Genomic DNA, 26,535 nt, shown 5'->3' with positions numbered 1-26,535 from the left:
GAGTGTAGCCTCCGTGGTGCTGGATGCCATGCGGATGACATATGGGTAGTTGGAGTAGGCATCAATGTAAGTAACCACATGGATCCCAAAAACGGGCCCCCAAAACCAATATTGACGTGATCCCAGGGCTGGCGAGTCACAGGCCAAGGTGCAAACGACTGAAGGGGGGTTGCCTGGTGACGCGCACACACAGTGCACCCACGGACCAGGCGGTCAATATCGCCATTGATGCTGGGCCAATACACGTGCTGGCGAGGCAAAACTTTCATACGGGCATACCCCAGTGCCCGTGGTGTAACAAACTGAGCTTCCGAAGCCGCAGATCGAGAGGGATGACAACCCGATGGGCTTCCGACTCCGTGACCAACAGAAGGACATCATTGACCATTGAGAGAGCCTGTGGGACAGGTGGCGCCAGGGGCTGAAATCGGACTGCATGCGACGGGTAACATAGGAGGGTCACCCGTGGACCACGTAGTGGAGAACCTGCCGTAAGATAGGGTCACAGCGGGTAGCTGGGGCAATATGAGCAGCCATAAGAGGCAGACCATCCAGCGCATCCTGGTGGGCAGAATCAATTTGAAAGCAGAGGACCTCCTGCTGGTCAAAGGCAGGATCGGGGCCTTCTGAGAGATGTGACAAAGCCACCGCATTAGCATGGTGGGCGGTGGGCTTATACAGGATGGTGTAAGCGTAATTTTGTAAAAACAACGCCCAGCACTGGAGATGTTGAGCCATCCGCTCTGGAAGGTGAGAGTGGGGTCCGAAAAGTGTAACCAAGGGTTTATGGTGCATCAGGAGGGTGAACTTTGCCCCAAAGAGATAGGTGTGAAATTTTTGGACGGTGAACCTGATCGCCAGGGTCTCCTTTTCAGTCTGGGAGTAGTTCCGTTGTGCTGGGGTCAACGTCTTAGAGGCATAAGCGATGGGCTGTTCAGAGCCATCGGCATCCTGATGCGCAAGGGTGGCCCCAATGCCATATGCCAAAGCATCAGCCACCACAACTCCAGAGAGAAGGGAGTAAGGCAAGGGGCAAACTTCAGCATCACCTTTAAATCGAGAAAACCCTGGTCACAGGCAGGAGTCCAATCGAAAGGTACTCCTTTGTAACGCAAGTGATTGAGGGGTTGAGCAACGGAGGCAGCCTGGGGCAAGAACTTTAAAAAATAAGTAACCTTGCCCAAAAACACCTGGAGTTCAGCTAAGTCCTTGGGACAAGGAAGGGCCTCAATGGCCACGACATTACGACCCGAAGGACGAATGCCATCTTTGCTAAGCCAGTGGCCTAAGTAAAAAACAAAAAAAACACTTGTCCAGCTGACAGCGTAAACCTGCAGAGAGCATGAAACAAGGCACTGAGGTTTCGCAAATGCTCCTGGCGGGAACGCCCGGTGACCAAGATGTCATCCATATAATTCACCCAGGAGGGGATAGGCTGTGTAAGCTGCTCCAGGAACTGTTCGAAAATGGCCAGTGCAGAAGAGACACCAAAGGGAAGGCACTTATACTTATACAATCCGAAAGGTGTGTTGATAACCATGATGTTCTGAGATTCGGCATCCAAGGGTAACTGGTGGTATGCCTCAGCCAGGTCGATCTTTGAAAAATACTTTACCCTGGCAAGCTTGGCGAGAAGGTCTTCCTGTCAGGCAATGGGGTAAGTGTCAATGAGGGAATGAGCATTGACAGTAGTGCCGAAGTCTCCACACAGCTGAAGGGACCCATTGGGTTTTCGTATGACCACCAATGGCGTCTCCCAGGCACTGTAAGTCACAGGGTCCAAAACGCCAGCAGCCTGGAGCTGATCAAGTTCCTGCTTGACTGCCGGCCGTAAGGCCACCAGAAGGGGCCAGGCCAGGAAAAAGCGAAGCTGCGCATCCGGCCATAGGTTGAGGTGCACCTGAAAACCGGAAGCACATCAGAGATCCATTGCAAACCATGGCGCAAAAGTGGAGCACAGATCGTCCAAGTCCTGAAAAGGAACAGACGTGGAAATGACCTTAACTTCGTCACAAATTGAAAAGCCAAACAGTTGAAATGTATCCAGGCCAAAAATATTCAAAGCCGATGGGTGGTCTACGACAAAGAGGGCAAGGAGCTGGTCGACGACAAAGAAGGTAAGGAGCCGGGGAACACACTTGTACGTCGCCTGGACGACGAACTGCCCACGAAGGGGAATGGAATGGTCTCCATAGGCGACCAAACGGCGAGAGGGAGGTGACAACTCAGGAGAGCCTAGCCGGGTATGTGTCACCATATTAATCAGGGAGACAGTGGCCCCAGTGTTGACCTGAAAACTGACATCCTCAGTGAAAAGGCAGAGTGTGAGGAAAAGCTTCGGCGCTGATGGGGTCATCCTGTGTGGGATGATTGATTGCAGAACGTGGACTGTATCTTGAGGCCCAGGAGGGGCAGGACTGGAGCGAGTCGAGCGACTACGAGAAACCAACGGATGTGGCCGTCCTTGTTACACAGCGTGCACGTTTTCCAGTGATGGGAACAATCGGCTCGAGAATGTGCAGTAAAGCACTGTGGGCAAGATGGAAGTGTTCTGCGCGTGTGGTGACGAGGGGCGATCGGAGGCGCCAATGCCATACAGACGTCGGACAACGAGGAGTCACGACAGCACTGGCCTCTGTCGGCCGGGCCACGTCGACGTCGCGAGGGCGGAACCCGCCATGACGCCTTGATTGCCGCCACCTGCGGCTGCGACATAAGACGCTCGTTAGCCACTTGAGCAATTTCAATGGAGTTTGCATTGCGGAGAATCTCTTCCTAGGAGGGGTTATCGAGTTTCAGTGCAGCAGTACAGACCTCGGGATCGGGAGCCAGTTGAAGCACCACATTCCGGATCAGGGAGTCCGCATACAAAGCCTTACATTGCTGCTTGGTGCACGTAAAATCGCATCGACAGCTGGGACCCTGCAAGTCTGTGACCCAGGAACGATATGATTGACCAGGCTGTTTATCGTAATGGTGGAACTGCAGCCGAGAGTCGACCACTTGGTAGCGTTGGAAATAATAGTTTGTCAGCAAAAGGCATATCTCCTGGAAAGAGAGAGCCACAGAATCGGACAATGGTGCCAACTTGCGGAGAAGAGAGAACGTGTCTGGGGAAGCCCAAGACAAAAACGACGACCGCTACAAGGAGTCACCTGTGACTTGAAAAGCCGTGAAATCTTGTTTCAGCTGATATAAGTAGGTTTCCCAGTCCTATTTAGCGTCATTAAAGGGCGGGAAAGGTGGCGGACGCGGGAAAGCACTGGACACCCGAAGACTCGGAAGCTGTTGTGATAATGTGTCCCGGGCATCGACTTTGTCCGTTAGCAACCACAGCAACTGTTGTAAGATGTCTAACTGGAGTTGCTGCGGCTGCATGAGCTGCTGCTGTTGCCCCAGAAGACAGACCAAATTCGCCTCTATGCTGACAACTGCCACCGTTTACCTCATAGCCAAAAATTTTGTAACCGCGACTGGAACGGTTGCGGGGTGGCTGAGAAAGCACGGCGGGACCCCAAACAGAAAGTGGCCTGCGAACAAACAAACAAACGGAAAGGACGGACACGAAACGACGACGGACGATTGAGAGAGACCTTACGACGACAACATGCAAGAAGCAACAGGGTGACAGAGACAACCAAACGAATCCAGGATGTCCACTAGTAATGAAAATAAAGAATGGTAAACATGCTGTCTGTTGTCGAGGCGATGTGTCAAGATGCACGCAATGATTAGACTCACTGGCTGAGTGAGAGGCAGGCGCTTAAATACGTGATCGGGGTGCCGCTATTGGCCGCTGGGACCACATGTTCCACTGTGGTGTCCTCACATTAAACATGGGCCAGGAGGCGCACGCCACTACAGCTTAAGGCGTGATGGTGCTGAGACTTCTAGGGGTCTTTGACGTCCATGCCGTCTTGCGCGTATTCCAAATTCGCGGTGCGCGGTACCAGAAATACAACAACACGACATTTACAGACACAAACCAACTCAAAAAACACCTTGCCCATCACAAACCACACCATTGTGTCATGGTCAAAGCAGACAGATGGGATCAGGTGCTTAGTTTCACCACACCAGCTCCAAATATACCTGCCTCTAATTACCTCAATGTTGATAGGACTCTAAACAGTTATCTTTTGTCTTTCCAAATATCCAGGAGTAAGACAGTTTAGCTTATTAGTTTTGACAGCAACAGTGTGGTCCACCAGGAATTTGTATTTGAAATTGATACTATCAGGGTCAAGTTTTCCAACACAGCTTTTAGGTTGCTGCTACACATTTTGTATATTCGGTCAGAGTGGCATAGGATGGCAAAAATGGGCCCACTGCACAGCAGCACTTGCATGTACAGTGAGATCTGTGTACCCTATTTCTTGTGTTAATGCTTCATATAACTTTTCTTGAATGTCCTCATTACTCTCTGAAATTATTGACTCTAGATTTTATTCCTCCAAACAGATAGAAAGTGTGTTCAGGTTTCTATAATCAGGAGTATTCTCTTCTGTAGTGTCTGCGATTGTTTACTGTGGAACTTATTCAGCATGTTTTAAAGCTTTATGTGATTATTTACTTTTGCTACTAAGTCTTTACAAACTCAACTTATTTGTTGTTAATATTGTGTCAGTTACTATGGGAAGTAGAGCATGTGGGAGAAAGAACTTTTGTGTAGCCACAAAATGATTGCCAGCAGTGTAGAATGTGTTGTTAATTACTGCTTTTGTGCACAGCAATCGACAAGACTTAGTTTTGGTACTCATGTTGTGATGATGAAATGAGATCCTGCATAGATGAAAGAAGATTGTCAAAGCTTTTAACCACCTAGTAGATTGTTCTGGAGAAGAGAAAAAGGCATACTTTTTAAAGTCCAGGACTGGAGGTGTTTTTTAGATTACAGTGCATTGAGTGTTAACAAAGCATAGGGAGATGGTTAGTCAGATAGAAGTGTTGCGGAAATAAACAGATATACATGAACTGCTGAAAGGACATCGCTAATCAAAGCCATCAGCCTCTAGTGTCGTTCATTTATGGAGGGGGGGGGGGGGGGGGAATAGAGGGAAACATTCCACGTGGGAAAAATATATTTAAAAACAAAGATGATGTGACTTACCATACGAAAGCGCTGGCAGGTCGATAGAAACACAAACACACACACACACACATACATACACACAAAATTCTAGCTTTCGCAACCAATGGTTGCTTCGTCAGGAAAGAGGGAAGGAGAGGGAAAGACAAAAGGTTGTGGGTTTTAAGGGAGAGGGTAAGGAGTCATTCCAATCCCGAGAGCGGAAAGACTTACCTTAGGGGGAAAAAAGGACAGGTATACACTCGCATACACACACATATCCATCCGCACATACACAGACACAAGCTTGTTCATTTCACCTATTAAACAACCATTTCGGCCAGTTCTAACAACTTTCGCTTTATTTCCATTCCCATTTTTCCCACATAACCGATCATTTTTTAGCAGCTTCCCACAGGTTTTAACGTTATTATTTCTTCGCCAGACAATTGTTAGCCACATTTTCATAATCTGCCACCACACAAGCAGTCATTTTAATACATTTACATGCAGGTTTTTCGAAATTTTCCAGAATTTTTCCACCTTTTAACGTGTTTTGGAGGCAATACAACTACCCAACCTTTGTTCACATCATTGTTTACCGACCTAAGTTCACCACAGGATCAACATAGCACAGCTTTAACCAGCACTTTTTCGACTTTTTTCATACCAGTACTCCAGTTGCTTTCTAGTTTACCTTTATTTCTCTCCATATATTTTTATTTTTATTTTCACTTTAGCCTCATGTTACACTTTCCACCTTCTAATACCATGTCACCCTCACAACATCCCCACAACAATCCCATTAAGTTTTATTTACATTCCCTCCGCAAACATGCCTTTGCCCTAGCCGGATTATGCTCCCATATTTTATTTACTCAGGCTTGTCTGATATTTGGCATTACCCCCAAAGACCTCACACTTAAAGTTCCCATCGCTGGCTGTAACCCTTCTTTCCATCAGTCCCTATACCAGTTCCAAACTGAACAATCCATAGCACTCACCCGCCTAATCCTTCACCTGTATATCAACTCAGCCAATGAACACACCCGTCAACTCCTATCCCTAATCAAAGTCCTCAATCTTTCCTCTCCCACATCCACACCGGCTGTTCAGAGCATCCTCCTACAGGCCAATCGCAAATTAGAACAGCATGCCACCCTCCACCTCAAAAAAACTATCCAATCTCCTGGTTTCCCACCTCCGGAAAGGCAACTCACTCACCCTTCACAACCTTTCCAGCAAACCTCAACCTCCTCTCATTGCACACAAACCCAGTCTCTCCCATCTACTCAATCTCCCACTTCCAGCTCCACTCCCTCCAAAACCTCAAAATTCCAATCAACGCAATCTGGAACCACAACACCCCAATTCAGTAGTTAACCTTTCCTCCAAACCTCTCTCCCAATCCGAAACCTCTGTCCTATCCAAAGGCCTCACCTTCAGCCCCACTCCCAGATTTAACCAAACAGCCCTCGTCAAAGATTTACTGTCCTACACCCGTACTCTCTGCTGGAAATATCACTTTGCCACGAAGAAAAATGATCCTAATCCTACTCCTAAGGATCCAACTCCCCAAGACACTATCCAAATTGAACCATGCCTGGAACAGTTCCGTCCTCCGTCACAGCGGGACCCACCTCCTCTTCCTCAAAATCACCCTCTCCAAACCTTCCAGGAATTTCTGACTTCCAGCCTTGCCTCTCAATCTTTCTTGAAAAACCTTAATCCTACTCTCAACATCACTACAGCTGAAGCCCAGGCTATCCGTGATCTGAAGGCTGACCAAGCCATCATCATTCTTCTGGCTGACAAGGATTCCACAACCGTGGTACTTGATCGTCTGGAGTATGTGGCTGAGGGACTGCATCAGCTTTCAGACAATATTACATACAAAGTTTGCCAAGGTAATCCCATTCCTGATGTCCAGGCGGAGTTTCAAGGAGTCCTCAGAACCTTAGGCCCCCTACAAAACCTTTCACCTGACTCCATCGACCTCCTGACCCCACCGACACCCCGCACCCCTACCTTCTACCTACTTTCTAAAATTCACAAGCCCAAACATCCTGACCGTCCCATTGTAGCTGGTTACCAAGTCCCCACAGAACGTATCTCTGCCTGCGTAGATCAACACCTTCAACCCATTACATGCAGTCTCCCATCCTTCATCAAAGACACCAACCACTTTCTGGAATGCCCGGAATCCTTACCCAATCTGTTACTCCCGGAAACCATCCTTGTAACCATTGATGCCACTTCCTTATACACAAATATCCCGCACGTCCAGGGCCTTGCTGCGATGGAGCACTTCCTTTCACACCGATCACCTGCTACCCTACCTAAAACCTCTGTCCTCATTACCTTAGCCAGCTTCATCCTAATCCACAACTTCTTCACTTTTGAAGGCCAAACATACCAAGAATTAAAGGGAACAGCCATGGGTACCAGGATGGCCCCCTCGTACGCCACCCTATTTATGGGTCGCTTAGAGGAAGCCTTCTTGGTTACCCAGGCCTGCCAATCCAAAGTTTGGTACATATTTATTGATGACATCTTCATGATCTGGACTCACAGTGAAGAAGATCTCCAGAATTTCCTCTCCAACCTCAACTCCTTTGGTTCCATCAGATTCACCTGGTCCTACTACAAATCCCATGCCACTTTCCTTGGCGTTGACCTCCATCTGTCCAATGGCCAGCTTCACGCACCCGTCCACATCAAACCCACCATCAAGCAACAGATACCTCCATTATGACAGCTGCCACCCATTCCATATCAAACGGTCCCTTCCCTACATCTTAGGTCTTCTTGGCAAACGAATCTGCTCCAGTCCTGAATCCCTGAACTATTACACCGATAACCTGAAAACAGCTTTCACATCCCGCAACTACCATCCTGACCTGGTACAGAAGCAAATAACCAGAGCCACTTCCTCATCCCCTCAAACCCTGAACCTCCCACGGAAGAACCCCAAAAGTGCCCAACTTTTGACAGGATACTTTCCGGGACTGGATCAGACTCTGAATGTGGCTCGCCAGCAGGGATACGACTTCCTCAAATCCTGCCCTGAAATGAGAGCCATCCTTCATGAAATCTTCCCCACTCCACCGAGAGTGTCTTTCTGCCGTCCACCTAACCTTCGTAACCTCTTGGTTCATCCCTATGAAATCGTCAAACCACATTCCCTACCCTCTGGCTCCTATCCTTGTAACCACCCCCGGTGTAAAACCTGTCCCATGCACACTCCCACCACCACCTACTCCAGTGCTGTAACCCGGAAGGGGTACACGATCAAAGGCAGAGCCATGCGTGAAAGCACCTACGTGATTTACCAACTGACATGCCCACACTGTGAAGCGTTCTATGTGGGAATGGCCAGCAACAAACTGTCCATTCACATGAATGGACACAGGCAGACGGTGTTTGTTGGTAATGAGGTTCATCCTGTGGCTAAACATGCCTTGGTGCACGGCCAGCACATCTTGGCACAGTGTTACACCGTCCGGGTTATCTGGATACTTCCCACTAACACCAACCTGTCAGAACTCCGGAGATGGGAACTTGCTCTTCAGTATATTCTCTCTTCCCGTTACCCAGCAGGCCTCAACCTCCGCTAATTTCAAGTTGCCGCCCCTCATACATCACCTGTCATTCAACATCTTTGCCTCTGTACGTCCGCCTAGACTGACATCTCTGCCCAACCACTTTGCATTTACATATGTCTGCCTGCGTCTGTATATGTGCGGATGGATATATGTGTGTGTGCGTGAGTGTATACCTGTCCTGTTTTCCCCCTAAGGGAAGTCTTTCCACTCCCAGGATTGGTATGACTCCTTACTCTCTCCCTTAAAACCCACATCCTTTCGTCTTTCCCTCTCCTTCCCTCTTTCCTGATAAAGCAACCTTGGGTTGTGAAAGCTTGAAATTTGTGTGTGTGTTTTTTATTGTGTCTATCTACCAGCGCTTTCTCGTTTGGTAAGTCACAGCATCTTTGTTTTTTACATATATTTTTCCCACGTGGAATGTTTCCCTCGTCTACACACCAGTGTAGTAGTAGTTGTTGTTGTTGTTGTTGTTGTGGTCTTCAGTCCTGAGATTGGTTTGATGCAGCTCTCCATGCTACTCTATCCTGTGCAAGCTTCTTCATCTCCCAGTACCTACTGCAAGCTACATCCTTCTGAATCTGCTTAGTGTATTCATCTCTTGGTCTCCCTCTACGATTTTTACCCTCCACGCTGCCCTCCAGTACTAAATTGGTGAGCCCTTGATACCTCAGAACATGATCTACCAACCGATCCCTTCTTCTGGTCAAGTTGTGCCACAAATTTCTCTTCTCCCCAATTCTATTCAGTACCTCCGCATTAGTTATGTGATCTATGCATCTAATCTTCAGTCTTCTTATGTAACTGAGCATCTTAGCTGAAGTTAATCCATCCATGTTTCATGTAGGGATACAATCACTAAAAATATTTTATGTATTAAAATGCTATGAATAAAAATTGAGGGATAACTATGGCATGTTACATTTTAGTCGCTGAGCAGTACTGAATATGGTAAAGTAATAAACTGTTTGCACTTAGGACTGCAGATAAATCCAAAATAAGTATTGTGTTAAAACTTAAGATATATTTGGCAGACTGGATTAAAATTAGTGTGAAAGATGTCTTTGAAAGAAAAATTGATATATTGTCTCTTTTTTTTTCACCGATTTCTGGTTATCATTTCTTTCTCATGAAATGGAAGTGATATGCAAGCCTGCACATATGTATTTCATGACAACCATGCATTTAATTTGCTATAATTTCTCTACTTATATTTCAGGCCAAAGTATGCTCTTGCTGCAATTAAGAAGAAACTCTATAATGCAAACCCTCATATTGCAATGTTTGGGCTTCTGGTAAGTTCTCTAATATTCTTTTAAAATTTACCTTATGCAAAAAGAATTTAATATTTTAGAATTTTTATTTGCCACTTCATGTAGAAGAAGGGAAGGTAGGAAGTAAGAAAAAGATTGATAAGCAGATGCTGTATTTTATTTATTTATTTCTTTATATCCTGTAAATCCAATACTGGGAGGCATTCGCATAGATGTAGAACGTGTCAGAATTATTACAAATAATATAAAAGGAATACATAAGAGTACCTCTTGCAAGAGGATATCTGGTATAAGACAAAATACACATTAATAGATATAGAAAAAATTACATTAAAAATATGGTAGATCTTAATAGCTAAATGAAAGACACAGTAATGTTAACAGTGATTGTGAGTATCGTAATGCGCAATAGCACATCAAATTAGTAAATGAAAAAATCAAATACAGTTAACTCTACTGAAATATTCTTGTTCCAAATAGAAGGAATTATCTAATAAATACTGTTTGAGCTGTTGTTTTAAATTTGGGAAGCTCATGGATAAGTAATGTCAGTGATGGTGGGAGAGCATTGAACACCTTGCAGCTCAGGTAATGGACTCCTTTTTGTACAATAGTACGGTTTTTTTGATTCATAATGGAGGTCCATCTTCCTCCTGGTATTGTGGGTATGGTATGAATCATTGGTTTTGTACGATTGTCCATTTTTACCAATGAAACATAACAGGGAGTAGATATATTGGCATGCGGTTGTCAATATCCCTAATTTCCTGAAAAGGTTTCTACAATAATGTCTAGGCTGGACTCCGCTCATTATCCTAATAACTCTCTTTTGGGCAATGAATTTTTTTTTTTTTTTTTTTTTTTTTTTTATAGTGGCTCATTACCCCAGAAAACTATACCATACAGCAATAATGCATGGAAATAACTAAAATAAGCAGTTTTTGTGGTGTCTCGGTCACATACAGTGGAAATAATACGAGCAGCGAATGTTGCTGAGCTGAGTTTTTTGTGGAGGTGCAAAATATAGTCAGACCATTTTATACTGTTGTCAATGTGTACACCCAGAAACTTGGTTGACTCAACTTCTAGTAACTCACTGCCATTCAATGTAATACTTAATTGAGCCTCAATTTCTTTCCTTACTTGGAAATGCACAAACAGGGTCTTATTAACATTTAGTGATAACCCATTATTTACAAACCAAGTACATACTTCACTAAAGACAATATTGGTCGATTCCTCAAGATTGAGGTTGGGAGTTTTGTTGATGAGAATAGAAGTGTCATCAGCAAACAGAGTAAAGTGAGTTTTAAAGCTAGTATGCAAGGGAAGGTCTTTGCTAAAGATGAGGAAGAGAAGGGGGCCAAGTACAGAGCCCTGAGGAACAGCCAATAGAGCCCCAGCTAGATGACACAGAGTACCCCTCAGAGTCATTCAACATGACCTTCTGCTATCTTCCAGCTAGGTAGGATTTAATCCATGAGTCAACTGAGCCAATTATACCATAATATTCAGCCTTTGCTAAGAGGATTTCATGATTAACACTATCAAAGGCCTTAGAAAGGTCACAGAAGATACCAACAGGAGATAATTTATTATTAAATGACTCTAAGATTTGATGGGTGAAGGAAAAAATAGCTTGTTCTGTTGATACACCCTGTTGAAATGTGAACTGGCTACTGTTTAATACCTTATAATGCATGAGGTGTTCAATAAGTCTTTTCTGAACCAATTTCTCAAGAATTTTAGAAAAGGTTGTTAAAAGGGAGATAGGCTGATAGCTGGTAACATCGGCTTTATCGCCTTTTTTAAAGAGAGGTTTGACAATAGCATACTTTAGTCCCTGGAGCAATCCCATGCTGGATGGATTCATTGAATATGTGGCACAGTATTTTGCTTATTGGCTTATAGCACTCCTTCAGTAATCTTGAGGAGATACCATCTATGCCAACAGAATTCTTGCGGAAGTGAGTTCCTCCTAGCTGTGGGTCAATAAAGAGTAGTGTCTTAAAACATAAATGTTTCCCCTGTGTTACTTTATCCTACTTTATGTCTTATTGTGAAGAAGCATCTGTGTAATAGTTCCAAAAACTAGCAGTTACACTAATGTTTTTCTGTCATTGTTGCTGCAGTTGTTCCTCCATCACCAGTAGGTGAAGAGAATCTCCTGTGCTGTCACATATACTGTGTGTGTATTATATGTATTCCAACAGTGGAAAATCCGTGCTGGAATAATGACAATGTTATGAAAAGAGTAGATTGCTAATAATCATGTAGAACAGATGTTGTCACATATAGGTGTAACAAAAAAACTATTAAACATGTGAGCTTTCAGCACGAGCTTTTGGCCAAAAGATATTCTTCTAAAGTAGACAATGCTCACACATTCACACAGGAACAGCTCACGCACACATGACAACTATCTCTGGCCACTGATTTTGTTGTCTACTGGCCCAAAGTTTTCATGTTTAACTGTCTTCTTGGTGTGCCTGTCTGTGACTCAGCATCTCCTCTATATGCTGAGTAGCAGTTTATCCTTTCCATAACATTGTTAGTATATATTCCACTATGAAGTGATATAAGGTAATGGGATAGATAAAAAATCTACTCACCAAGTGGCATCAACAGAACACCCACGTAAAAAAAGATTTTACATCAGCAGAAGTAAGAGGAGTGAAGGGAAAGGACTGAAGAGGTTTAGGTAAAGGACCAGAGTTCAGAAAAGTCACCCAGAACCCTGGATCAGGGGAGACTTACCGAACAGGATGAGGAGGAAAGATTGATTGGTGGGGACTGCACTAGATGAGATTTGAAAGCTTAAAGGTGGAAGACAGGGTAATAGGTAAGACAGAGATTACTGCTAAAACACTGTGCACGCATTAATAAGAGTGAAAAGCCAAGTGCATTGTATGTAACAGAGGTGTGAAGGGGATGACGAAAAATAGATAGGTTAGAAAATGAAAGGTGTAGAAAACTAAAATGGAGTGAAGAAACGAGTGGTTACTTGAAGAAATGCTAAGACAGTGTGACCTGTGCCTCTTTACAAGAAGTGGGCATTGTTAGAGGAATCTATGATAGATTATAATTAGATGAGGAGCTAACTAAGCCGCAAATTCAATATAGAATCTGATAGGAATTCCATTGAGCCCTGGAGCTTTGTTCAATTTTAACAACTTCAGCTGTTTCTCAACACCACTGACACTAATTCTTATTTCATTCTTCTTTTCAGTAGTACGAGGATTAAATTGGTACAGTTTGCCTGGGTTTTCCTGTGCAAAGGAACATTTGAAAATGGAGTTAAGCGTTTCAGCTTTCGCTTTGATACCCTCAATTTCAGTTCCTGTCTCATTCACTATGGAGTGGTCACGAACTTTGGTGCTACCAACAGTGTTTGCATACAGCCAAAATTTCTTTGGGTTCTGTGGAAGATTACGCCAATCATTGAAGGCATCATGCATTGCTTTCTTGACAACCCAATGTGTTTCATTCTGAATCTCTCTATCTATAACTCTGTGCTTTGTTCTACACCTATTAAGCCGTAATTTCTGTTTCTTTAGAAGTTTCTTTACAATGACACTGTACCATGGAGGTTGCCTCCAATTATGAACTGTTCTACTGGGTATATATCTGTTCAGTGCATGCTCAACTATTCTTTCAAAGGTGAGCCAGAGTTCCTGTGCATGCTCTTGCCATATGCTGAAAGTTTCAGGTTCCTCATTGAGATATGACACTACTGATTTTTTTATCTAGTGTGCTGAACATATGTATTTTTCTGCTTGTTTTAGTTGTTCTTTGTTAATTATTGTTGCCACAACTGCATCATGGTCACTGACACTAGTTTCAATGTGGACACCCTCAAAATGGTTAGGTCTGCTCGTTGCCACTAGATCCAGTTTATTCACATCATGAGTGGGGTTCCTAACTATCTGTTCTAAGTAATTTTCAGAAAATGCTTTACATAAAGTTTCACAGGATGTCTCATAACTCCCACCACTATCAGAACTGCAGTTTTAATAATTAATTATTAGATAATAAAGTCTCCACTGATGATTACAGTATGATTGGGGAACTAATGTGCAAGTGATCTGAGGTTTTCCTGTGTAGAAGGGGAAGAGTTTCAATTTGAACGACATGGTGTTGGTAGTTGGTGTTGCATAATAACAGTATCTCATGGAGGGAGCGGAGCAGAGATGGCTCAGGAGTGCCTGCTTCATGGAGCTTTGTCTCAGTAATATCAGGTAGTGATGAATAGGGATCGGTGGAATGTGAAAACCTGAAGGTCATTGTGAGAAGAGGGGTGGCATCCAGAGTGAGGAATTTTATGTTTAGGCTGTTGAGGGGAAGAGGAGGGGGATTTCAGAGCTTAGGCAACATTTAAGGAACAGGTTGTGGGACTTTGCTGGAGGGATGAATAGGAATTCTCTTCTGAACTCACACAAGCTAAGTTTTCAGTCTTATTTATACGTCTGTCGACAACTCATCCCCTCTACTATTCCCTTAGTTATTTATAAAATTACTATTTACATTTAAAAAGTACTTTCAATTACAATACCAATTTTTGGGAACGAACATCAACAAGATTATTTACATGCAGACCTTTGGATGCTTACCACAGCCATTTATTAAGCGAAGTAGTAGCATGTTTTAAGTTACCGTGGGTTGCCGCATCCTGTGCAGGATGAGTACAAGCCCTTCCCTGATTACAGAAAATTATATCTAAGGAATGACACCAGATACTACTACCGTATTTACTCGAATCTAAGCCGCACCTGAAAAATGAGACTCGAAATCAAGGAAAAAAAATTTTCTCGAATCTAAGCTGCACCTGAAATTTGAGACTCGAAATTCAAGGGGAGAGAAAAGTTTTAGGCCGCACCTCCAAATCGAAACAAAGTTGGTCTATTGTAATAGGAGACACAATTTAGGTCGAATGAATGATGATACAGCTACAGTAGTTTGGTTCGAGTCGGAACCTTAGCAGTTAAGCTTTACCAGGTAGCCATTGCTATGCGTCAGGCACTCCGTCCGTATTTATACAGGTACCCTTCCTTTTTCACGTGCTTCATCTGGTTTGAATCGGTTGCTTATTTTTCTTTGATCTGATAAGTGCCGTTCTCTTTGTTAAAAGTGTTTACGTCACTTTAAGCTGAAAATGCATTATTGTACTGTCATGTATTGTTTGTCGCATTCTGAAAATGAGTGTTTACGACCTGTCGCCGCTCGAGGCATGGCTTGCTTATGTGCGCACTACCGCCGCTTACAATAAAAAAAAAGAGGAATTGTCTCATTAGCGAAACAATGGCAACAGACTTCTATTTGTTGTTACTTACACTGCTGCTTTCTTTGATCATGATCAACAAGAACCAAATAATAGACTGCATATGATAGATGTTCTGAACGAGAGTTTAGCGAAAATTTTTCTCCGTTGAAAATCTATGCAGACGCCTCTTTTGTACATTACATTCTGCACAGAAATTAGTCATCTTAGAGCTAAAAATCTAGTCAATTGCCGTGCTCCATTTCTGATTGTATCACTATTAGGCATAAGAATAATACGAATATAAACATGACATGATATGTATATTCTTCTGCATTTGCTGTTGTCTCACACTAGTTTCGTAGGTTATTAGGCAGACAGGATTTAAATGAGATAGCAGCAAACACGAAAGAATACAGGGCAAAATGTTTATATTCGTATTATTCTTATGGTGAAGAGAATACTGCATGTGATTCACAATTCATAAAAGTTCCTATTAGCAACCATCTCGTCTCACAGGAAAAAATTCAGAACGTAGAGTTGGCCATATTGACAAACATCCCAAACAGTCTTGCCAGTCGGATTGAAATGCTACTGCATTCGAAGGTGAACAATACGGAATTTGTATTTACTTCGTTGTATAATGTATGAAAATGCAGTGGTCGAAACTCAGAGCGGAGAAAAAAGCCCTTCTTCCACCTTTTTTTTTTTTTTTTTTTTTTTTTTTTACTGACACAGAGGTTTTGGTGCCAGTATTTATTTTACCGGAAAAAAGTGCGGCTTAGATTCGAGTAAATACGGTAATCATTTTGCTGGAACTGGTAGCTTAATTCTCAAAGTATTTTGTGGACACACTTCCGCATGTGCTCCTTTTGTTGTGTGTAGAATGTCTAGGGGCTTATACTGCGGAGCTTTACGCTGTTCTCCAGGCTGTCCACTACATCCGCCGCCATCAGCAGATACAGTATGTAATCTGCTCAGATTCTCTCAGCTCTCTCCTAAGTCTCCAAGCTCTTTACCCTGTGCACCCTCTGGTCCACCGGATTCAGGACTGTCTGCGCTTGCTCCACCGGGGGGGCGTCTCAGTGGCGTTCCTCTGGCTCCCGGGACACGCTGGTATCTGTGGGAATGAGGCGGCCGATATAGCGGCCAAGGCTGCAGTCTCTCTTCCTCGGCCAGCTATTCCGTCTCTTCCGTTTAGCGATCTACGGAGCGGTTTATGTCGCCAAGTTGCTCATTTATGGCATGTGCATTGGTCAACACTTCCCCATAATAAATTGCGGGAAGTGAAAGCCCTTCCTTGCGCTTGGACCTCTTCCTCCCGAACGCGTCGTCGGGAGGAGGTAATTTTAGCTAGACTCCGGATAGGGCACTGTCTTTGTAGCCATCGACATCTTTTAAGCGGTGATCCTCCCCCACTCTGTCCCCACTGCTCTCAGCTGTGGACGGTCAGACACCTTTTAATTGAATGCCCCTATTTTAAGCCGTTACGCTCCCGTCTACAGCTATCGCCTGATCTATCGTCGATTTTAGCAGATGACATGCGCTCAGCTGACCGCGTTCTACAGTTTATTAGTGACAGTGAAATGACGTCAGTCATTTGATTTTTTTTTGGGGACAACCAACCCCTTTCTATAGTGGATTTTTAAGCATTCCTTCTGCCTTTAGTTTCTCAAATTTTATGACTTTGTTCCCCTTGCTGCTGATTTTAAATTTCGTTTTTTTTTCCTGTTTCCTACGTCACGGGCTGGGCGCTAATGACCATAGAAGTTTTGCGCCCTAAAACCACAAAAAAAAAAAAAAAAAAAAAAAAAAAAAAAAAAAAAAAAAAAAAAAAAAAAATGTCTAGGGGACACTCAGTTGCTCTCCATGTCTTTGACAATGTCTGTTCTCCCACCACCTCTATATTATTTGTATTTGTCCTATAACAGTTTGCTCATCAGGAACTGGTGAACTGAACATTTTATCGTTAATGTAACCCAACCTAAAGGGTTATGTCTGGTGAACGTGGTGGCCACAATGTTGGACTGTCTCTTTCAATCTATTTGCCTGGAAAGGTTTCATCCAAGAACTAATGAACAAATAAACTCTCAGTGTGCTTTTTTGAAGATTTTGCAGTCTGTGAAACTGCTACTACTCAGTGAAGTAGCTCATCATCGTGAGGCCAAGTGTACTACCCATTACCAGTACTCCCACCAAGAAAAAGTTCTTGGCAGTATTGAGAATTGCCCAGGTCCTCCACTTACAGCCATCTACACTGTATCCCGATCTATAAATGGTATTTGTGTTTGTAGGTTATGTTACCATATTATCTCTTTTACTTGTCTCTGAGTGATCTGCCTTTACTAAATCCAGTCTGCTTTTTACTAATAATAATTTACAAGGGTTTTTAAAAAAAAAAAAAACACTGCTATTTAATATTGACAATATTATGAAAAGGATAGACGACTACTACTCACCATGTTGAGTCACAAACAGGCGCAATGAATAGGCTACCAAATACGTAAGCTTTGGAAAGCAAACACACACACACACACACACACACACACACACACACACACACACACACATGTACACAAATGCAGCTGACACGTGCATGACCACTTGTAACCTCCCACTCACTTATCGACCTTAATGACAGTGAAAAATTAAACCGCGTGTACCTAATGGAAATTTGGGAAAAGCAATCGTCACCGAAGTTAATCTGTCAGTAAAGAGGGAGGAAAGGGTTACATCTAAATGAAAGGAAAAATGCAAATGAAACTGGTGGAAATTAATTTTGAAAAGGGGTAAAGTTAATAAAGAAAGTAAATGTGTGGCCGTTGCATTAACAATTAACTAGCGGTAATTAGATATTTGAGATTTGGGAGAAATTACGGTCGCCAGTCCTATGGACAATTACTATAATAACTGAAAAAGAAAGGTTATTACACATATAATTAGCACTAGAAGCGTGGCAACTGAAAGTTGACACGTATAGTGTGAAAACTGAAAGTTTGTCAGAAGTAATAAATTTCGCTACACTCTGACTTAATTTAGCAAAAGAATTAATAAAACCGGAAAATTGAAAGTTAATTTAGTGACTGAAATTAATAGTGAGATTTGTTTCTGAAGCACATCGAAATTCAGTAAAATACGGTTAGTCTTGGGCTACCTCAACAATCATTTCAAAAGCTACTTGAATCTACGCAATTTAGAAATAAGAGATTTAACTTTGAACTTGAATTAAATGATTCTGAACAATTAACAATAGTAAAATTTAGTATGTACCAAGCTGAGCTGCAATCACAGGTAAGCTAAAATACGGTAACGAAACTCGCACTCTTAATTTGTGCTTGTGTAATCTAAATATTGTAGCCAGCTATGAATACTTTAACTGAACTTTGGAATTAGAGCAGTGAAATGGAATGATATTACTTTAATGCTGACGTCTGAATTTCAACAACACTCGGGTTCATTTCGGAAAAGGAAGGGACCCTGCTTGGTAATGGAATTGGAACAATGAGCAACAAAGGTTCATGCTAAGTTGCTGTAATTTTGTGATGCAACAATTTTAAAAGCTGAGGTCTGCCATACAGTTCTAAAACTTTACGTGCTTCCAATCTTCCTTGTTGGTTGATTGAAGGTTTGAAGCCGTCGATCGAGGAGGTGGCGACAGTCACTCATTGTCGGCCGTCGCTGTTGCAGAAGCTGGATGTTGGCGCACCTTCTTCTCGACACGGTCACCAGGCGAAACGGGCTCTTGATGTGTGCCAGCTAATGCTTCCCGTCCGCGACACCGTGTCAGAAACTATCATAGCAAGTCGAGCGCAATTACATGCTGCAAAACCCCGAAAGTGGGGCAACTCGCGGGAGCGTCACACAACACACCTGCTCCACCGCTCTACTCCAGCCAGACTCCCCCTGCCCGCGCTCCATGCGGCAGAGTTAACACTACCAAAGATCCTAAACTCTTTGGTTCTCCACACGACCTATCGATGTATTCGTTCGATAACATAGTTTTCCCTAGGCCAGACCCAGCGTATAAATACAAATAATATTCTCAAAACAAACCAATTATACATCGACATAAATGCATAAATATGTAAAGACACAGAAATGTCATATCTTCAGGTAACAAAATAAAGAAAAAATTTATAGTGTGATAGATGGAAATAGGAGGATATGCATTTCCGGCGTTACACACCGTCTATGTCTGCCGAGGCCAGACTGTGAGCAACTGTACATAACGGGAGAACCAGTCTGGGTGGTGGGGGTAAGAAGGGGGCTGGGGTGGAGAGTGGGAGGGAGAGCTGGGTGCAGGTGGGATTCGGTAAAGTGCTGTTTGTGGCAGCATTCAGGGACGAGTTGGAGAGAGGATAGGGAAACTGGGTGCAGACAGGAAGTTAGACGGAGGGCAGATGGAAAAGGGGGGAAGGGGGGGGAGAGACACTTGGAGCACTTACAGAATAGAAGGCTGTGGAGTGGGAGAAGGAAGGGATAGGCGGGTGAAGGACAATGACTAACAAAGGTTGAGACCAGGAGGGTTACGGGAAAGTAGGATAAATTGCAGGGAGAATTCCCACCTGCGCATTTCAGAAAAGCTGGTGTTGGTTGGAAGGATCCAGATGGCGCAGGCTGTGAAACAATCATTAAAATGAAGGGCATTGTGATGGGCAGTGTGCTCAGCAGCTGGGTGGTCCAGCTGTTTCTGGGCCACAGTTTGTCAGTGGCCATTCATGCGGACAGACAGCTTGTTGGTTGTTGTGTTCATTTAGAACAAAACAGGGTGGTTGCAGCTTAGCTTGTAGATAACCTGACGGGTTTCACAGGTAGCCATCTCTTTGATGGAATAGGTGATGCTTGTGACCGGACTGGAGTAGGTGATGATGGGAGCATGCATGGGATAGGTGTTGCATCTAGGTGTCTTGCAGGATTTGAACCATGAAGCAAGGGGTGGGGAGCAGGGGTACAGACTTTCAGCAATTCCACGTCTCTTGTCTTTTCCATGTTTTGTACATCATTATACTTTCTCACCTTTCTGTATTTCGTGAAGTCCCTCTTGAAGAGGGTACTGGTGCCTCCCTAGCGAAATCCAGGTGCTACCTTAAGGCATCTTGGTGTGCCCAAATGAAAGGCCTAATACTGTTGGGGTTGAAAAAACAAGAATTGTCAAAGAGAGGCTGAAAGAGGAGAAAACAGAAGTAGTCTTACACAAGTAAATGGAGGCAATGTCAGATGTAGCTAAGGGCCCATGGTGGTTGCCACCCATGGATTTCCAATAAGGGAGCCCCCTATGAAGACAACTTTTTGTCTGCTATCTTACCTACTGACCATTCGGGCATGAATGACCCTACCAAGAACATAGCTCCTGCCAGCATAGCTCTGTGGATCATTAAAGTACAGACCTCCCCATCTTAAGGTATTAGTCTAAGTGCAGAAAATACTTTTGTGCAAAATACAAGTGTAGTGGAAGATAGATGTATGTACAGGAAGTGTCTGCCGCCTAAGCAGGGGGCAGAGTAAGAGGTAGCTGTGAGAAATATTGGAAGTGGAAGATAGGGGATCCAGAATATCTGAAAGAGATTGGGGGGGGGGGGGGGGGGGGGAGCTGGTGATGAGATGAGCTATGGTGGAATAACTTTTACACTATAGGTACTGCAAATAATTTTAACTTGGAGAGGCAGTTGTAGCTTAGATCATCTGAAAATTGTAAATATTTTTTAACGTGACATGCTTATAGTCAGTAGGTGCTCAGTACAAAGCATTAAACACACAGTTGAGTTATTGGCTGCAATGCATGGGAGATGTTGAAATTTTCCTTTACATTCCTATCAATCAAAATTAGTTAAATTTATTACATGAAGGAGAAATGGGTTTCAAATCCCAGTACAGGCAGCCAGATTTGAGTTTCCTTTGTCGTATAATACTTCAAAATGGACAGTTTTTTCATATTTGTGTAAAGTGATGACAGGCCTGATGTTAGATGGTTGTGAATGGAGACACTATATGACAACTCGCTAGGGAATGGTCCAATCTGACATGTCGAAAACTACCCTGAAATTTTGCACACAGGAAGAATACACCAAAAGAAATGCATTGTCGTGATTTTAGCTGCTAAGATGCACTGCAAGTATTTTTTTAAAAATGTTGAAGTTACTCCTCTGTGCCACACAAAGAGCAGCTTATTACGGCAGTTTGTACAGCCATTCCTGTCAAGCATGGAATTGGCGAATAAGCAGACACAGTCATGACGAGAACACAGTGTGTAGTGCAAAGTCGAAAGTGCACACACGCGAATTTTAAGCACTTTAACCATAACAAAAAGCATCTCAAATCATTATTTCTTGGAAATATTGCTGTTAGTATCATCAGCTAAACTGTTGTAGGTGTAACTGTTACACAAGTGACTAGCAGAGAAAAGAAAACAAGGCTGTGCATGATGTTATATTACTGACAACTTCCATCAATCAGAACTTTTAATTTGTTGACATGAAATATTTCATAACAATTTGTATAGCACAGTTCTTATATTAATGTTTGAATAATGTATATTATTTCCTAGTCATCTCAAAAATGTGAAGTATTTATTGGATGCTGAAAACTGACATTTTCCGGGTACCAGGCACAACTGTTGAAAGACAGATTAATGCTTTCAGGCATTTCACAGCAATTACTAATTTTATTTAGACAGAATGTGCATGGGGTAAGAAATGGTCATGGCTGTTGTTCTGCATATTGTGCCGTGTATGAGGCATACTTGATCAAATTCACTGTTCTGCTATTGAGTGGGGTGCCACAGTGGTTAGCACACTGCGTCCGGCCATCCAAATTAATGTTTTCTGTGATTTTCCTAAATTCCTCAGGCAAATGCTGAGATGGTTCCTCTGAAAGGGCGCGGCTGATTTTCTTCCCCGTCCTTCACGTAAATACGAGGTTTTGCTAGTGCTCTCTCTCTCTCTCTCTCTCTCTCTCTCTCTCTCTCTCTCTCTCTCTCTCTCTCTCTCTCTCTCTCTCTAATGACCTTGATGTCGACGGGTTGTTAAACCCATTCTTCCTTCATTTCTTCTTTACTGTTTTATCGATAAACCTGAAATAACAAGCAGATGTTGGAAGTTATGTAACCTGACAATTTCTGGAAAATTCCTTACACTGGTGAAAAATTTCTTTATGATGCGACTGAATCACACTATTAGTTCGGAATTGCTCCTGAATTATATTAACTGTCTTTTGTCATTCTTCTAAAGACAGAGGTGGTGTTATGTCCAGACCAACATTCCAACAAAAGCAATGAATTATTTTCTGCAAATGCTAAGAAGACATTTCAGAGGTAGTATTGAAAAGTCTCCTCTCTCATTTCTCCAGATTTTTCGGTTTCAATTACAAGATTTTTGCTACCAAACAGTAGTTTTTGGTGCTAATTTGCCTTGAGGTTCCTGAAGATAGACATGAAGCTCACTTATGCTTCAAGCTTCAATAGAAATGATGTTTGGTTTGCACACGTTTCTCACACAAACCCTGACTGTCTTTATACACAGCATTTTAGGAGATAACGAGAAGGCTTTTTTTCCCCCCTCTCCACATCAGCTATAAATTTCTCTATTGTGTTACCTATTAATGACATGTTTGCTTCTAGTAAACTTCATGATTTTGCAACTTCTTTTTCCATATAATTCCCTGAATCAGATTAACCAGATCAAAGAAGCACGGAAATCTGTAATATTCATCTCGTCTGCAGTTCAGAGGGCCCTGTCTCGTAGATGTTCCTTGGTAATGGTGCAGCACTCTTACGAGCAATTCTAAATCTTTCAAATAATTTTTGTCACTTTTGTGAGTTTCATTAAAGTGCATATTTTGTTTTTTGTGCATATCTTTCTTCCATTTATACAGTTCACATTCAGAGTTCAGGAAATGAAACCGGCTTTGCACACTGCTTAACTTTAAACATTTTTTCCTACCTTCATTTAACCAGAAACGGAAAGCTAATACTGCACATGTTTTCTGTGGTCTGGGAAGGTACTGTAGTAGCACAACAGTCATCATTTGAACCCAGTTCATGGAACTGTTAGAATTATTTTCTATTTCTTGTAATTCTTCCTCCAGAATTTCTAGTGAAATGTTGACATCAGTTGAATGAATGTCAAAGAAATAAACTAATAAATATCACACGTGTAGGTCTTCATGTGAAGTAGGTGATTTCAATTGCATACTACGTCCTTCAGATGTCATCTTCGCAGTGTTGAAAACATTAGTTGGATTCCGCATTACTGTGGAACTCTGGAACATGCATGAAGTCAGATGCTATTAACAGGCAAATGCAAAGGAAACCCCCAGAAAGTTACTTCAGTTTTATCACCATTGTTAACACTTGGCAATACTACAATGGCAACTGTAAATTATTGTGGATATTAAATGAGCTGCATATTCTGTCAAACAGCAGTCATGAACGACTGTGTCAGAGAAACTATAAGTGGAAACTGAAACTTGCTTTACAAATTAGTCGTGCTGTCTCCTGTTGATCAATGTGCTGTCAACCAAGACTATGTGCCTGCCGTATTGTCTGCTACAGCTATTGTAGGGATGTGCATTTCTCTAACCATGTGGTGAGCTACAGTTTTGTCAGTTTTTGACTGTTTCTTAAGTACTTGCAGTGTGCCATAGCAGCTAAAATTTTAACTTTGTATTTCTTTCAGTGTGTGCTTCTCGTGTAAAAAAAAATCAGTGCAGAGTTTGATGTGTCACATTGGACTGTTCACTTGTCAATACAGCACATCCACCGAGCAAGGTGGCACAGTGGTTAGCACATTGGACTTGCATTTGGGAGGACAACGGTTCAAACCCACATCCGACCATCCTGATTTAGGTTTCCGTGATTTCCCTAAATTGTTTCAGGCAAATGCTCGGATGGTTCCTTTGAGGGGGCACAGCTAACTTCCTTCCCCATCCTTCCCTAATCCGATGGGACCAATGACCTCGCTGTTTGGTCCTCTCCCCCAAATCAACCAACCAACCACACATCCACCAATGGCAATTATATTTCTTTATTCTGGTTGGGAATGCAAATTAAATTGAGTATTCAGTCTACAGTGTAGTAAAAGACAGATTGCTACTTACAATAAAGACGACACATCAAGTTGCAGACAGCCACAATTAAGATACTCGCATGAAGCTTTTGGCCATTCAGCCACAGCCTTCATCAGTAAAAGAGAGGCACACATCTTTCACTCACACAAGCAAGCACACCTCATGCACACTTGATTACCAACTCTCAGGCTGATTCAGTCTCATACATAATATTCCATACCCTCTGTTAGGTGCTATAATAATTTTTATTGTGTGTAAACTTTTTAACCAGTGGCTTTCAGAGAGAAACTTTAAGGTTCAGTAAGCAGATCTCTGTATAGGTGGCAAAAATGAAGACTAGATAGGTCATGGCAGGATAGCGTTGGTGAGTTGCTCCAGTGGCAGACACTACAAGATACACATTGTGCATCACGGAGTGGTTTACTATTGAAATTTTGAGACAGTACTTTCTGGGAAGAGTCGGACAACATATTACTTCCTTCCACATACATCTTTTGAAATGATCATGACAAGAAAATTTGAGAAATTAAAGCTAATACAGAGTCTTACTGTCAGTCATTCTTCCCATGTGCCGTCCACGAGTGGAAAGGGGGGAGGGGGGAGGAGGGGGTACCAGAGGTACCATCTACCACAAACCATCCGGTGATTTTCAGAGTATTGATGATGTAGATGTAGAGGAGCAGAGGAATGCCTGGAAAAAGTTTTCCACATGACTCGTTAGTGCAGCAGTTTATGTTGTGTGTTCTCCTGCTTTCGTTTCCATTATAGCCTTATGGTGTCCTGTGATTTAATGTTCTGGACATTGTATCTTTCATTTTGATAACTTCAGGATTTTACTGTGTCTTCTAATTGCACTTGAATTTTAAAGAATGGACTTTTAATGAGAAAAATTAAATGTAGTTCATAGCTTTATTGGGATATTTTAATGAGTCGTGGTTTATCGCTCTGAGTTTCTTGTAGACTGTGCAGGTGTGATGCTTTGATTTGTAAATCAGCTTTTATAGTGAAACTCCATTTGCCATTATTTGTTAATTGGTTGATTTTTGTGTATATTGGCTTGCTCTATTGGGAAGACATAGATTCTGCACAAACTAAACTTGTGATTTGAACGGTTAGCTTTTGTTGTTGGAAAAACACTGGGAAGATCTGGTGTTCAGTTTTTATTGGTATTTCTATTTTTTCTGAGTACATTGGAGTGCTCTTTTTTGTGAAATTAAAAAAATGCTTTTGTATCCAGGTTTTAGAATCGTGCGTGAAGAATTGTGGTCACCTTATCCATGATGAAATTGGCACTAAGCAGTATATGGAGCAGCTGCGTGAATTAGTAAAAACAACAAACCATGAAAATGTTAAAAACAAAGTATTAGAAATGATTCAAGCATGGGCTTATGCCTTTAGAAATAGCCCAAAGTACAGAGCAGTACAGGTGAGAATAACATTTTTATTTTCCACATAAATGTTTCTTAATATTAGCAATTAATTTAATATCAGGATTCTTTTTTTTTTCCCTATTCAATTCTTGAGTTGATTTGCTGTAGATCTTTTACATTTTTCTATTTGTAGCCAATGTCTTTGTATGATGGTTGCTGTTGCAGCCTTTATCTGTCATCAGTTGGTCAATATATATATTCCTTCCTGGGTCTTGCTATGCTGTTTTTTTACTTCTTCTGTACCTTTCAGTATTACTTCACTATATTAGCAGGTCTTAAAATGGATCCTGTCCCAAGTTTCTTCCCTCCACAGATCTAGTGTCATTTCCACTTTTTCAGCACTTCATGTGTTACTCCTTTCACCCAAAACACCTTCAGGATTCAATGATAGCACCATGTTTGTTTGTGTGATGGTTCCTATTCTTTTCCTTTTCAGTGCTACCATTCTCCAGGTCTAACTCTCATACAATAGTATGCTCAACAAAAAATGTTTCTAGTAGATTATTTTTAATTTCTACTCCTATGCTATTTGAAATAATTTCCTCTGCCTGTTGAACTGTATTGCTTGGTTATTTCTGCTGATAATTTATTTACTCCTCCTGCCACCAGATTCTATATATTGCAATGTGACAGTAAGTAAATTCTTTGTCCGATTCAAGGCAGTTTTTACTTCTATACCAGTTTTACTCACACCTGAATTTATGCTTTTGTTTAGCTGTTGGTTGTATTTTCTTTTTAATAGTATGTTCTCGCTCAGTAGCAAGACTTTTTTGCTATTCCTCATTTTTGTCATTACTGGTATGTTTGCAAGTCTGTCTTCATTTGTATGCGTGTTTCCACT

General features: G+C 42.3%; 1 protein-coding gene across 1 annotated transcript in view; it reads left to right on the top strand.

The window, feature by feature from the left end:
• LOC124596072 (hepatocyte growth factor-regulated tyrosine kinase substrate) overlaps positions 1-26,535 on the top strand; it is a 114,053-nt gene that overhangs the window by 17,060 nt on the left and 70,458 nt on the right. The window contains exons 3-4 of the mRNA XM_047135057.1: positions 9,890-9,965; positions 25,502-25,690. Coding sequence (XP_046991013.1) covers positions 9,890-9,965; positions 25,502-25,690 — 265 coding nt within the window. The remainder of the gene's footprint in view (positions 1-9,889; positions 9,966-25,501; positions 25,691-26,535) is intronic.

This window comes from Schistocerca americana, chromosome 2, assembly GCF_021461395.2.
Source record: "Schistocerca americana isolate TAMUIC-IGC-003095 chromosome 2, iqSchAmer2.1, whole genome shotgun sequence".
NCBI lineage: Eukaryota > Metazoa > Arthropoda > Insecta > Orthoptera > Acrididae > Schistocerca > Schistocerca americana.
This window is presented reverse-complemented; position numbering and strand designations above follow the sequence as displayed.